The 15,023-nt window shown below is 44.0% G+C and overlaps 1 protein-coding gene across 2 annotated transcripts in view; it reads right to left on the reverse strand.

Moving 5' to 3' along the window:
* The window catches only part of SMAP2 (small ArfGAP2), a 50,540-nt gene that overhangs the window by 3,325 nt on the left and 32,192 nt on the right, over positions 1-15,023 (reverse strand). For both annotated transcript variants that reach the window (XM_006164940.2, XM_027766895.1), the window contains 8 exons: positions 12,945-13,078; positions 10,999-11,084; positions 9,696-9,774; positions 6,938-7,024; positions 5,235-5,316; positions 3,838-3,947; positions 2,935-3,100; positions 2,162-2,478 (listed from right to left, as the gene is read on the reverse strand). In XM_006164940.2, coding sequence (XP_006165002.1) covers positions 2,162-2,478; positions 2,935-3,100; positions 3,838-3,947; positions 5,235-5,316; positions 6,938-7,024; positions 9,696-9,774; positions 10,999-11,084; positions 12,945-13,078 — 1,061 coding nt within the window. The remainder of the gene's footprint in view (positions 1-2,161; positions 2,479-2,934; positions 3,101-3,837; positions 3,948-5,234; positions 5,317-6,937; positions 7,025-9,695; positions 9,775-10,998; positions 11,085-12,944; positions 13,079-15,023) is intronic.

The raw sequence follows: 15,023 nt of genomic DNA on the forward strand, positions 1-15,023 counted from the left end.
TATATATATATATATATCACCCCCAGGGGGATGGCCGTGCCACAATCTTACCTCCTCCATTATCCTCTAGGAATTTGGGGCACACCTGAATATGTGCCTGCTGTGTTTTTGAGGCTGACAGCTCCAAGGCTCAAACCAAGCAGTCAGTCAGACGGGATCCAGCTGCTTTCACCACCATACTACTAGCTGGCCCCAACCTAAGTGTTTCATTGTTGTTGTTTTGTTTTGTTAAGTGACTGATCTTTGTGGGGTAAAAATTATGGAAAAGGCTGGAGCCCTGAGAATTTTTCTTGTTTTATAAAGTCTGAAGGTTAATTGGGTTAAGTTTTTCAGTTGACTATTCTGGATCATTTTCCCCAGACACACGGGAGACTCTTTCAATAATATAACCAGTCTCTTATTTCTAGAAAATTTGGGGGCTGCCAGGTCTGAGTCTAGAACTGCGAAGTTGGCCATGTGGGATTCAGCTGCCTTAACCTCCCTGTCTACTGCTAGTTTTAAATATGTTAATTCTGCTCCACTATTTTGTTTTTCTCTGGAGGGGCAGCTCCAAATATATGTATATGTAAGTCTTTCTCTGCCTAATTTCTAAATTACTTTCTGTTGATTCCTTTTACTTCTTTCTATATTTAATTTTCACTGTCTTAGCTGTTTCATGCCTTTTCAGTGCCAAATATATTTCCTACTGAATCTATTCTCCTTTGGCTAATTTATAATTCAGTCTTTATTTCTAAGATAATTTTGTCTTTTTCTTCAATTACTTTGCTGCATCAGTCAAATATAATTTCTTTTTTTTTTCTTTTTTTGGAGAGATTTTTTTTTTTTTTGCTATAGGGTGCATGCGCTCGCCAGACAGACAGAGAAAGACAGAGAGATAGAAAGCGAGAAATCACCCCCCAGGGAGGAATACCGCGCCACAATCCCTTCTCCTCCATTCTCCTCTTGGGATCTTGGGCACGCACACACATGCACCCAGCGTGAGTTCAAGCCATCAGGTCCGGGACTCGAACCGCAGTCGACTATGTGGGAGTCCAGTGACGTAGTCATTACACTAACTGCTGGTCCCAGTCAAATATAATTTCGCAATTCCCAGCTTTCTGTCCATTTTGGCCCTAAGTCTTTGAATTTCTGATTCAAGCTGCTTTATCGTATCTGCAGATGTTTGTTTAAGGGCGTGTAATTCAGCTTGGTGGGCTATGCAACAGTTTTCTTCTGCTTCATAACTCTTTTTGGGGGGTAGAATTTCCATGATCTGAAATGTTTTCCATTTTCTTCCCATAACAGTTTCGTATGAGTGTCATCTGCCACATTTTATTTTGTAATGACTTATTTCTCTGGATTAGCAATAATGCGGACAGGAGAGAAGGCTGGGGAAAGCTTACTAGATCTCTTCGTTCAAAAGCACCACCTTTTGCTAGTTGTGAAATGACTGTTTGAGGGTAAGGAGGGTGGTGTAGTTTGATTTTCTTTTTCAAATCTGGTCTGTCTTCTCTCCATCACTGGGTCTCCAAAGAGTGAGTGCTGCCTCCTTCTAAGTTATGCTCATCTCCCCCAGATGCAAGGCTCTGACCTCCGACCCTACCTATTTCAAGTCCTGTATTCTGATTCCTCCAAGTAACCAGCGTCCTAATCTACCAGGTCTGCGATCTGTTCTCAGTATGTCTCCAATCAGGGTTAGTCTTATTTCCGGGGGTGATCTTGGGTGTGTCCTGCCACTTCTAGGCCCCTGCCTCCTCTCCTCTTTTCAGTCTCCTCTGTGATGCTGGCTTTGCTGGATTTGGGTGTTGATGTGTCTACCGCTGTGTCATTTGAAACCTGCAGTTATTCTGCCTGCTAGATGTGGCAGCTGTAAATCAAGGGGGGTGGGGAGTTACATGTACTCCTTGTTTGCCTGTATAGGTTTTGTGTTTGTTTGGTTTGGTTTTGGAGAATGTGTGAAGACAGTCAAGAGTCTAGTCAGTTGCCCTTACTCTATAAGAACTCAGAACCCTCAAACATCTGACTTTAGATAGACCTTCTAGGAAAAAAGGAAAAGAAGAAAAAGAGAAAAGAAAAGGAAACCTAAGAAAGTCTCTTTCTATGAGGAAAAGACTCAAAAGATAAGGAAAAAGCACAAGGTAAAGCTCAAACCTCTTGTCCCCAGTGAAACAGGACCGCCTACCTGAGTGAGGTTCCACTGCAGCTGCTGAGCTGGCTGAACCCCATACACAGTCTGGGGCATAGCTGTCATGCCTGCCATGTAGCCAGCCTGCTGGGTGGTCATCATTCCATTCGGCACACCCATCATGGAGGCCTGCATGCCACCCATGTAGCCTGCAGGCATGGCCATGGGGGCGACCATCCCAGAAGTTCCTGGCTGAGCTACCATGCCCACTGGCGGAGGCATCATGCTCCCCATTATGCTGTTGGGAGGTGGAACGCCAGGGAAGCTGGGGTAGGCCGTGGGATACGCCATCTGAGCAGGAGCCATGAACATCGCTGCCAGGAAAACATACACACAGGTCAGTTACAGAAGAAAGGACCTAAAGTGAGCCCAAACTGCCACTAGCTACTCCTTTCCAGCTAGATGTTGTCAGGATTATTAGACCCAGAATGCTCTTACACAGCAGAGCACTTAGACGGCTTCTCTGCATGCCTTGCTACGGCTCACCAGTGGGCGGCTGACCTAGCCACTTCCTGTTTAGGGTCCAGATGCAGACCGTGGGTCAGACTTCACAGAGGCGTCTCACCAGACCTCACAGAAGTATGACCGAGTGACATTTATACCTGTATGCTGACACTTTGTGGCTTTCCAAGAAACATCATGTTCAGGCTTGATTGCTGTGTGATGTCCCAGCCCCCAAACTAACCGTCCCCTGTCACAACAAATACTTCCTTCATGTAAGTCCTTATGTCTCCACCTGGTGCTTTGGTGTAACTCCCAAAGAACGCTACCTTGGGCAGGCATTTGAGGCGTCTGGGATCCATACAGTGACAGGATGGAGTCCTTAGAGAGCTGTTTCTTGCCTATTTCTTCTGATTTGCTTCCCGGCTCTGGAAACAGGTTCAGGTTTTCAGGAACGGAGCCAGCACTCCCTGCGGTTGGCATGGAACCTACAACCTTGGGGCAAAGGGAGCAGGAGGAGAAGTGGATGGTTCTTATGGGGGTCTCTTTAAAAACCTCACCTCTCCTCTATTTCTAACATCTGTAATGAAGATTCACAGCTTATATAATAGATTCCTGACGTCTTCACCACACAAAAGTCTGAAAACACTGCTAGCTAAGCTCCGGCACAAGTCTTTGTCCTTCAGTACAACAGTGTGATTTGGTAAGAAAAAATCTAATAAACAAAACAACCCACAAGTAATGCGGCAGAGAGAACTGAGTGTAGCCAGCTGGTAGGTGAGTAGCCAGAGGCTGCTCGCATAACTTTGCTCAATGAACGTTTTCTTATCTGCAAAATATCCATTCTGTGGGCTTGTGATGAAAATGTGAATCATTAATGAAACATATAAAATTATAAAACCACCCCCTCCCCAGCACTGTACATCCTGGGCATTCTACACCAGTAACCATGAAGTTTCACATCTTTCATTCCTACAGTTCCCTGAGAGTAACCAGGCTCAGGAGCTGATCTGAAGTCTCAGTCTTTACAATATGACCCGCTGGAAGGACCTACCCTTTTGGGGCAGGAGACAAAATGGTATGAACAGTAATCTTGGGTTGTGACAGACATGACATGAATCAAGAATACTAAAGTCAATTCTACCAAGGAAGCATGACTTGGTTCCACAATTAAGTTATCAAAATTGCCCTTCCAGATTACTCTTTAATCCTGAGGAGCCCATAAGACTCACCTTTCTGGAAACTGAAGAAGAAGGGGATGGAACAGAGGCCAAAAGATCTAAATCCTTCTCTAGGGTGTTGCTGGTCTTACTATTTGCAATGGAGCAGGCCACAGGAGCATCTAGAAAAAGGGGTCAGAGTTAAAAGGTACCACTGCTGATTGAGCCCATACCTTCCCTCTAGTTTAGACCAAAAGTTGCCGGAGAAGGCCCATATGCTCCATCATAGGCTCAGAAATCTAGATTTCTGGAACCATCTAGCTTGGATGAGCTTCTCATCTGCATTCCCGAGGTGCTCAGGAAAGCCGTAGCCCTGCCAGGCACCGGACAGCAGAAACCCAGGTGCAAAGGCTACGTCAGCACGACAGCCAGGGGGCTGCCGGCTCCCTTCTGGCTATGTGAAGGGTAAGGTGCATAGGGGTCATTGTCAGTGGGAAATGAAAGGTACAGAAACTAGAAGCCTGAGTATGATACCCTAAGCCAGCAGAAGTGGGCTGAAACAGAGTGTGTCCATCAGCGCTGAGACAGCTGGAGAACAGGCATCCTTTCTGAAAAGCGCAGACTCGCTAGTGCAAAATGTCAAAGGTTTGGAGAAAAGCGACCACGAGGTAACAGGTTACCTTAAAAACAGGTAGCACTTGAAAACTCAAAGGGATGGGGGCGGAGAATGACACACAGGCTCGAAGGTGCTGTGTGGTGAGGCTGCTACCATTCTCTGAGTGCTCAGTATGTTCCCAGCATGGGGCTAAGAGCTCAGAGGCATTATCTCATTTAATCCTTCCCAGGACACCTCTGAAGTGGGGAGTCCTCCTCCTCACTGTACAGATTAGGAAAGCCATGTCCAGAGGTTAAGTAAACTACCCAACGTCACGCAGAGGGTAAATGCCACAGGTGGGACTTGGCTCCAAAGGCCACGCTCTCAACCATGCACTGTACAGTTACTCTGAAAAATGTCTCAGAAGAGCCAGCCCTGTGGCAGTGGTTAAGGGAGCGGGATCTCACGTGGCCAACCATGCAAGTCAAATCCCAGCCCCACTGGCTTGAAAAAACATGCCGGGTGCATTGTGTGCATGCCCAGAATCCTGACAGGGTGCAGAAATGAAGAGATTGTAGCATGGCCACACTCCAGTGGAGGGGTACTTTCTCTCTCGTCCTCTCTCTGTCTCATGCCATAAATGCATGTACCTTATGGCAAATTAAAATAATAATAATAATAATAATAATCAGGCTCAGTAAACACCTCCTCAGAGCCACTGCTCGGATGTAAAATACAACAGGAAGAATGTGAGAGAACAATTTCAGTGAAGAAGTCATGAACTGGGGAATCCCACGTCTAGCTATCATTTCAGGATCACTGGGGAGCCATCGGAATGTGTAAGAATGTGGTAAGTGAAAAGTCTCACTCTTACCAAGGCCCAGCAAATCCATGACGGGCGCTGTGGACTTCGGGGAGCTTTTCCGAGGTAGCTGTGGATCTTCTTTTTTCTGTGGCTAACATAAAAATATGTTATGAGAAAAAATAAGCAAGAATTTAAAAAGTCTTTTCCCCCCTCTCCACTGTAAAGGCACAGATAATCTTGTGATGTGGGTTGCTGTTATTCAAGAGCCAACACTCCAAAAGTGTCAGGTGACAGAACCACATTAGGATAAATGCATAAACCAAACTTACAGTGAAAAGCAAAGATACCATCTGTGTTTACTTGGTTATCTGAAAAGACAGTTCTTTCTGAAACCAAGACAACCACAGATCAGAGTTTTGAACAGAAGCAGCAATTTTTGGTTCTAGGAAAAGCCAAGAAAAAAAGGGAGGGGGCCAGTCAGTGATGTGGTGGTTAAGGCAGCTGGATCCGAGAGGGCCAATTGCATGTTCAAGTCCTTGACCAAGCAGCTTGATAAACCTACTGGGTGTATATGCATGTGTACCCAAAATCCTAAAAGGCAAATGGAGGAGATGAGACTATGGCATATCCATCCCCTCCGGGGTGATTTTTTTTTTTTTGGAGGGGTTTTTTTTTTTTTTTCCCGCTATAGGGTGCATGCGCTCGCCAGACAGAGACAGAGAAACAGAAAGTGAGAAATAACCCCCCAGGAGAGAATACCATGCTGCAATCCCTTCTCCTCCATTCTCCTCTCGGGATCTTGGGCACGCGTGCACACGTGCCCGGCGTGAGTTTTAAGCCACTAGGTCTGGGGCGCGAACCGTGGTCGACTACGTGGGAGTCCAGCGACATAGCCATTACGCTAACTGCTGGTTCCCTGGGGGTGATTTTTTTCACTTCTTTCTCTTTCTAGCTCTCTGTCTCTCTCCAGTGAACACATACGCCCTCTAGCAAATTTTTAAAAAGAAAGAGAAAAAGAAAAGAAGGAAAGAAAAGGAAAAAAAGAAAGAGGAGAAAAGAGAAGAGAGAAAGAAAAGAAGAAAAGAAAAGGGAAGAAAAGAAAAGAAAGATATCTGATGGCAGAAGAGACCAGAGCCAAGAAATCTCCCAGTGGTCATAAAAATTTTTACTCTAGCCCCAAAAGGGAGATCACCTTAAAGATGGCCTAATTCACTCTGCCAATGTCACTAGTGACTGTGCCCACAGACAAAACGCCTCGGACTGATAAAGACTTTTCCTTAATCCCTCCCAAGACTTCAGGCTCTTACATTAGAGTACCTGCTTCCATGGCCACAATATGCCCTGTAGAAAAAGAAAGGTGTCTATTCCACGATGACAAAGCAGGAATACAAGCAAGGGTTATTTCAAATGGATTAGGACATCCTGACTGCGGTCTGGTCTTCACCGCAACAGGAAAATGAGGTACAGAAGGTCAAACAAAGAAGGTGGAGGTCGATCTGCTCGAAGGTGTCCCCTCAGCCGTGGCGTGCTGACATGCAATGTGCCTCTCGCCAGATGGGACAGACGCAGTGCTCAAGTAAGACAGCAGCAGGTCACAGGAAAGCGGCAGACCTGAGCATGGGTTGACTCGAACGTGGAAGCCGTGGGCCCCAGGTGTGAGGTGCAATTTGGTACCAACCCCTCTGTACCGCCGTGAGGCCTCCCGCCCCTCCTCTCCCACACATTCAAACACACTCCAGACCGCCACACTGTGCAAAAGCTTGCCTACTCACCATCTTTACTTTCTCAAAAACAACAGGTTCCATTTTTTTCTCTGGGGCTGGTTCACTTCCTCTTTTCCATTTGTCATCTTTTTCTTTCTATAATGATTTAACAAAACAAGGTAAAGAACACAGGTCCCATGATGACTAACAGGTCAATAAAATATGATCCAAATGTCCAAAAAGGACATGAAAACTCCTTAATAATTCTGGTGCAGGAGTGTGACGAGCTGGGGAGGGTGTGGTGGTATGGAGCATGAGTTGACCTCCCTCCGTCAGCCTCAGGCTATGTGCGGCGTACCAAGGTACCTTCCGTCCCTTTCTCTTGGTCTCTCTAACCCACTCGTGGCTCTTTACATTTGCAACGCAGGCTACCTACAGGGGCTAGAAAGTTCCACTAGGGGGCCAGACAGTGACACAGTAGCAATGTAAACACTCTGTAAGGGCGACCCACGTGAGAAGGTCCTGGGGTTCATGTCCAGAGACCTCCCTCAACATGCTGAGTGCATGTGTGCACATGACCCACAGCTGGCTGAGGCTGGGAGTGGGTCACGTGTGAAGACTGTGGGAGATGGGAACCAGCAGTTAGCGTAATGGCTATGTCGCTGGACTCCCACATAGTCGACCGCGGTTCGCGTCCAGGACCTGGTGGCTTAAAACTCACGCCGGGCGCGTGTGCGTGCATGCCCAAGATCCCGAGAGGAGAATGGAGGAGAAGGGATTGCGGTGTGGCCATCCCCCCTGGGGGGTGATTTCTCGCTTTCTGTCTCTCTGTCTCTCTCTCTCTGGCGAGCGCACGCGCCCTATAGCAAAAATCTCTCTCAAAAAAAATAAAAAGACTGTGGGAGATGACCGCCTTTTTCTCTCTGTCTCTCTCATTCATGGAAGAAATCAATAAATAAAACTTAAAGGAGGGGGTACCTTGCCCTGCAGTGCAGTTTAAACACTACTTCGACAGCCATGTCCCACATGGACGACCACAGTTCAAATCCCAGTCCTAGGGGCTCTAATTTTTGTATACTTTCAGAGGTTTTTTGTTGTTGTTTTGTTTCATTTTTGCTGTAGGGCATGTGTGTGGTGGAGGGGAAAGGAGTCAGGGGACTGGCAAGAAATCACAGCCCCAGTGGGGATGGCCATGCCGTAATCCCTTTTCCCTTTTCCTCCATTCTCCTCTCAGGATTTTGGACATGCATGCACACATGCCTGGCGTGATTTTTCACATGACCAGGCTCTGTGGAGAGTGTCTCTTTCTCTCACTCTCTCTCAATCACAAATAAAGGGAAAACATTTTTTAAAAATGCAAAAGTAGAAAAAGTCAATTATTGAGTCAAGATCCTGAGATTTCATGGAACAGACTTTTGCCTCGTTGGGTCGTGGCGTAGTCAGCCGTGTAGGATCCAGCCACCTTCACCACCACGCAGTGCTGGGCCCCTCGACACCCTCTGTGATGCCGTCTAAGCCGTAATTACATATGGGGCTAATTCCTTCTTAGAACAGGTAGGAAACCTGACAAGCCCCTTTCTGGATGACTGTGAGGTTAAACGTCCTCCATACTAAGTTGGGAAGGGATGACTTTTACCTACTACATGTATTACCTTACACTTACTTAACTGTTGAAATTTACCTACCGGTTAATGACCCTTTCACACGGCTTCAAGAGATCAATCTAAGCTGATTCTAATAGCCTAACTTATAATGACCTGGAAAAGCTTAGAGCCTGTGTAAACTAAGTGATTTCCCTCACTATCACAGTACCCATTAAAATAATTAACTGAGGTAGACAGATGTTATAGATGGATAAATCTTAGTAGCTAGATACATACATAGACAACAAACAGGACCTGGGCTAGAACTGAGGCATCCCAGGCCCTCCACACTTCGGTAGCTAGAGAGAAGTCAATTATTCCTAATATAATTTACTGCAGAATCTTCTCAAAGGTCATTTAAAGGTCTAAATAGTCATATTCATCGGTTCTCCTTTAGCTGTCATCACTCAGGCATATTTTCTTCTTCGAGAAACCATGTTGCATTTCCCTTGTGTGTTATACTTGCCCTGTTACCATACACAGTACTTCGATTCTAACCGTGCCTAGGATGGACGGTGTACTGGGCAACTGGCAGTCAGTCTCTCCCTGAAGCCCTCCTCAAGAACAAGGATCGCACCAGCAGTCCGGCTACTGACCTGCTGACTATCCGCAGGAAACCATGGATGTTGCCTATCCGCAGAAAACACTGGAAATATAAAGAACTGAAGGAAACTGGCGGTGTAATTACACCTGCTTTTGTTGACTTCATTCATTCAAATCTTCTAAAAACTCAAGGCAAAAACTCTCTGAGGCAAACGTTTGTCCCATGGTATCTCATGACCTTGACTCAATAATTGGCTTTTCTACTTTTGCATTAAAAAAAAAAAAAAGTTTTCCTTTTATTTGTGATTGAGAGACAGGCTGTGAGAGAAAGAGACACTCTCCACAGGGCCTGGTCACGTTCCCCTTCCTCAGGCCTCCAGCCCACTGGATCTGGGGAACTTATGCAAATGTCTGCTGTGTCTCGGGCAGACCGAGCTGGGGATTCAACTGCGGTTGCCACACGGGATCCAGCTTCTCTTGAGTGGCACACTTCCACTGCATCACGGAGCCAGCCCCAAACCTGTGCATTTTTTACATGATGGCTTTGGAACATTTTGGTAGTGGTTCTTCAAATTCTTCCCTGGTCTGATTAATAAGCAAATTACTTATTATGAACAAAACTTGAAGGAGTGACAACCAACCCTCAAGGCATTGATGTCCAGACTTCGGTCCATGTATTTCTTCTTCTCATATTTGTCTCGAATAAACCCTTCGACAGCTCTGCAAAAAGCTTATTAAGGATGGAGGAAAAAAAGTCTCTCTAGCAATAAGAATATAAAAAGTTCATTTATATCCTATGAAGCATTGTTCTCTTCCTTCCTGCCTGCCTGATTTGCTCCTGTCTCTTCGTACATTGGTCAGGTTCTCCGACTAAAACCTGGAAATGGCTCCTTCACAGTCACTGCAGGGAACCATTTCCCGGGCTCTCCATACACTCCCTTCAGAGTGCTGATACTAGCAATTAACCTTCACATTAACGTGAGAGGTGACTGGGGCTGTTGGAGAATATAGAGAAAACAGTCAATTATCTGTTATAAAGCCCTTAGGTCAATAGACCTCCAGAGGCCTAAGTACTTCTTAAAAATAAAATCTCTTATGGGACCAGAAGTTAGCGTAATGGCTATGTCACTGGACTCCCACATAGTCAACCACGGTTTGAGTTCCGGACTCGGAGGCTTAAACTCATGCCGGGCATGTGTGCGTGCGTGCCCAAGACTCCGAGAGGAGAATGGAGGAGAAGGGATTGGGCCATGGGGGATTTCTCGCTTTCTGTCTCTCTGTCTCTCTCTGTCTGTCTAGCGAGTGCACGTGCCCTATAGCAAAAACCTCTCCAAAAAAAAAAAAAATCTCTTGTGTCCATCTGCAAGATTCTGATCAGTGGGTCTCAGCAGGGACCTAAATATGCATTTAACAGATTTCTCCTGCATTCACCAAAAGAAGAAAAAAACAACCCTCTTTTACCAAGATGGTATACAAATCATGTTTTCAGAAGCACTGCCTTTAAGGGGTTTAGTTTTGTGTCCTGGTGCTATCTTCCACTGAGAGGATAGAAGAAGAGAGTTATTGATAAACTGGTCAACGACAGTAAACACAGAAAGATGATAAAAATGAGTATCATTTTGCTAACTGCCAGGGTTCAACAGAACACAGTAAACTATTCTCTTTACCAAACAATAGTTTCAGAGATCCAAAAACTAGTGGAGATATCACGTTCTGGAAGATTTCACAGTGAATCACTGCAGCCTTAATTCCTAACATGACAGCTCCAACGTCAGCCTGTATTTGTGTGTGCTATGTACGACTTGGGGCAGGGGAAAGGAAAAGCGAGGGCCCTGACGCCCCACACAGAGATGACCAGTCAGGTCACAGGTCTTGAGTCTTGCCTGACTCTTCCCAAATACCGAAATACCACTCAGTTTTCTACGTTGTTCCAGAAAAAGATACGGGTCTATCTGAGGTCGCCGAAAGGTCTCGGGAAGGTAGGCTTCGTAAAGTCGGTTTGCTTTTCCATTCCCCATTTCTTGCATGCACTGTGATCAAAGAGAAAACAGAAACACGGAATGTCAGATCAGGAAGGAGTTGAAAACTTCTCACTCAATCCCAGCATTGTACAATTGAAGAACCAATCTCGAAAGTGGTAGAACCAAGATTTGAAGTTGATATTCTGATTCCCAATCAATGATTCACTACCCTACTGGGAATTCCCAATCATTTTCCCCCAGAGTTCTCTCTCCCCTCCCTGTGGATTCCTTTTATTGAAAGATTTGTCTGCCAAGAGATAATTACTTCAGCAATAATTCAAGATCTCATTTGAAAGTTCAAGATATATAGCAGCTAATCAAAATGTCTACTTGGCAGGCAATATTCAGTGTTACGATTCTTTGTTCATTTTATTAATTATTGTATGCAGCTTCATAACCAATAAATGTGTGCTTCCCATTAGGCTTTTGAAATAGATTCCTTAATACTTATGAAGGATAAACCCCAAGGGCTTTTAAATCTTCAAATCCCCAAATACTTTCAAAGCATATCATTTCCTTCATGAGGTACAGTAAGGTATAACTTACAACTGTGACCCACCTTTTTAGACCATCGCTGAGTATACAAATAGAGTCTAAAGTCATTTCTAAAGTCATTTTCTAGTTAATAATAACCTCTTTTAAAAGAACTATTTACTTAATTTATTATTTTTTAATTTGACCACAGAGAGAGAAAGGGAAAGTGAGAAAGCAGCCACTAGGTTCAAGGCTCCAACTGGACCATGTGGTAGTCCAGTGCCTTAACCACTATGCTACCTGCTGGCCCCAGTAACCTCTTATTTCTATCGCTAATTTCCTTTGGGACCTCCCTTTCCCCCCCCCAAAAAAAAATATTTTTTTTTTAATTAAAGAATTTCAGTGTAGGAAGAGGTATAGATCTTGGGCCAGCCAGACTTACTAAGTGTCTCCCTCCTGTTAGCCCACCAAACTGACAGCAAGCAAGATTCATACACATTTTAAGCAATCGAATATTACTGTAAGTCTTTGATCTGGAGGATTCCTAAAAGTGAATATTGAAAACTACCAATGTTAGATCTATAAATGCCAAGGGTCTTAGAAAAGAATCCAAAGATTTCTCTTAATACCTATGGCCCATGAGTCCTAGACCATAGACTATTTGTGTTTTAAAGGAAGTAATAAAGGCCAGATGGTGGTGCAGGGTAAAACTCAGTGCTCTGTAAGGCAATCCCCATGGGAAGGTTCCCAGTTCAAGTCTAACGACTTCTCTGAGTATGTTGGATATGTGCTTGCCCATGATCCAGGGCTGGCTGAAGGTTGGGGGTGTCTCATAGTATCAAGCCCTGTTGGAGTGCTGTCTCTCTCTGTCTTTCTCACATATGGAAGAAATAATAAATAAAAACTTTTTAAAAAGAGGTAAAATACAGGCAGAATAACAAGTATCTTAAATAGAAAGATTAACAATGCTCCTATTGAACCAGTCCCATAGTGCAATGGTTATGCACTATATACAGGGAGCTAGATCCTACATGGTCAACTATGGTTCAAATCCCAGTTCTGGCAGCTTGAAAAATACACCAGGCACTTGTGTACGTGTGTTCAGAATCCTGGTAGGAAGGAGAAGTGGGAGAACAGGGGACTGTGGTATGACCAGACCCCATTGGAGGATCCTCCATAGGGGCACTTTCTCTATCTTTCTCTCCCTCTCTCTCTCTCTAGAGTGTACACACACCCATAGCATTAAAAAAAAAAAATCCCTAAAAGGTATGAAAATTTGACCTAAATGTTTAACAACAAAATTATCCTTCCTCTTTACCTTTGTACCCAGCTGACTAAAAATTCATCCAGAGCTATATTGGAGGAGTTGATTCATTCTTGGGCTGTGTTAAGTACCTGAATCTGTTCTTGAGTCCACTGGTCAAGGTTAACTGACTTTACCCTGGATATATGCACCCCGAGGTTCCTGTGGATTCCAGCACATCGGATGCAGATAAACACACCAATGTTCCAGGAGGCCCATCGTGGCCCTGCAAAGGTCAGAAACAGGACAATGAAGTGGATCTTAAATAGAAAGATTACAAGTTTTCCTATTAGACATTCAAGGCCCAAGCTGCAACAGTTAGATTGTCAGACAACACTTCTGCTAGAACATACGTGAAAGAATTTTATCACTATCACTTTCTTATTGACTTTGTTCATTCCGATATGGATTACCTTTCTTTTTCCAGTTAGCTTTAATTTTTTTAAGTGTACAGTACCATGGTTTTTTCAATTATAATCACATAGTTGTACAATGATCACCATTATCTAATTCCAGAACATTTTCATGACCCCAAAATAAATTTCTAACCCATTAGCAAGAGTTCCCCATTTCCTCCCAACTCCGTTTTCTCAGGCCCCAGGAACCACAAATCTGCCTTCTGTCTCAATAGATTTGCCAATTCTGGACATTCAATGTAAATAGAATTACGCAATATGTGGACATCTGTGCATGGAACAGCTTTTTTTTTTTAACAATGTCAGATAATATGACTGTTGAAACACAGATGTTATAAGAGTTATTTATATAAAGAAAAATCCCAGAAGAGTGAGAAGCCACATTCTATTGAACTTAGCACCTTCCATGAACAGTCTTCCCCCAAGAGATTTTCAATCGTGGTGAGACCTGGATTCAGTTTTCCTACTAGGAAAAAGATACAAGGCAGGGCATGCCAGCCCAGGGCTTAACCTGAAATAGAAAACTTTGTTTACTCTCTCTCCCCTCCAGGCCTATAAAATATACATCCCCATTAACTTAATAGGATCCTTTCCCCTTGGGCTGATGTCCCTACTTCACCCAACTACAGAATTATCTAGATTCAAGAACATCAAGTAACAATGATGCTTACTGCAACAAAAACAAAAAATCTTAGATAGGACTTTTAATTAAAAAAAAAAAAATCTGTTACTAAATCCCCCAAGCCCTACCAATTTTGCTTGTTTTCCGGAAAATGTTCAAACTCCGTTTCAGAATTTTTATATAGGACTTACTTTTGTGTGATACCTGCCAAGACTTACTGAAAAATCAGATATACCTCCTTTTCCATTGTTTTATTAAGCAGAAATTCACCACATAAGATAAGCATGATATCAAAAGTAAAGATTGGGATAAAGAGGTGAACAGACACTAACTGATTTCCTATAGAGATAACCAGGACCTGTGTTTGATACAACAAACGGTGCAAGATGCAGGTGACCATTGGTTAGCCTGTGGGTTTCGGCAGTAGTTTTCATAAAGGAATACTAGAATCGTGTGGCAGAAAATTGTTCTTAGAAATCTGAATCCACGAAGATTATAAATAAGCATGCAATTTTTGGACAGAGCCAGCACTCATTTACCATGGCAAATACTACAAATACAGAGTTCAAATCCTCCTTATCACCACCAGGCGGTATCCTCTGCCTGATATTTTATCCCAATGCCTTTGTATCGCTATCATCTCGGTAGGCTCAGATTTACGTTCTAACAAGACCTGCAGTCCCTTCAGGTCTCTAGATGGATTTTTGTAGTTGGTCTGCCATGGAGTTAATAAACACAGATGATTCACACACTTGTTTCAGCTGGTGGGATGTTACACAATCACAAAATGAAGAAGCTAAGCAGATGCGGAAGAGGTTGTCTTAGGGTCTTGTATATGCACTTCAAGATACAGCTTTCATAAAGAACTCCTGTAAGACTGAAGTTATGTCTGATTAAAAACAGGACCCAAAGTTAATATTTCATGTTTCTTTAGCATTTTTCCTTTGCTCTACATTCTTTTTTTTTTTTTTTTTTTGAGATTTTTTTTCTATAGGGTGTGTGTGTGCACTCGCCAGAAAGATAGAGAGAGACAGTGAGACAGTGAGAAATCACCCCCCAGGGGGGATGGCCACACCGCAATCCCTTCTCCTCCATTCTCCTCTCGGGATCTTGGGCACGCACGCACACGCGCC

The sequence above is a fragment of the Tupaia chinensis genome, unplaced genomic scaffold (assembly GCF_000334495.1).
Source record: "Tupaia chinensis unplaced genomic scaffold, TupChi_1.0 Scaffold143758_1, whole genome shotgun sequence".
In the NCBI taxonomy this organism is placed as follows: Eukaryota; Metazoa; Chordata; class Mammalia; order Scandentia; family Tupaiidae; genus Tupaia; species Tupaia belangeri.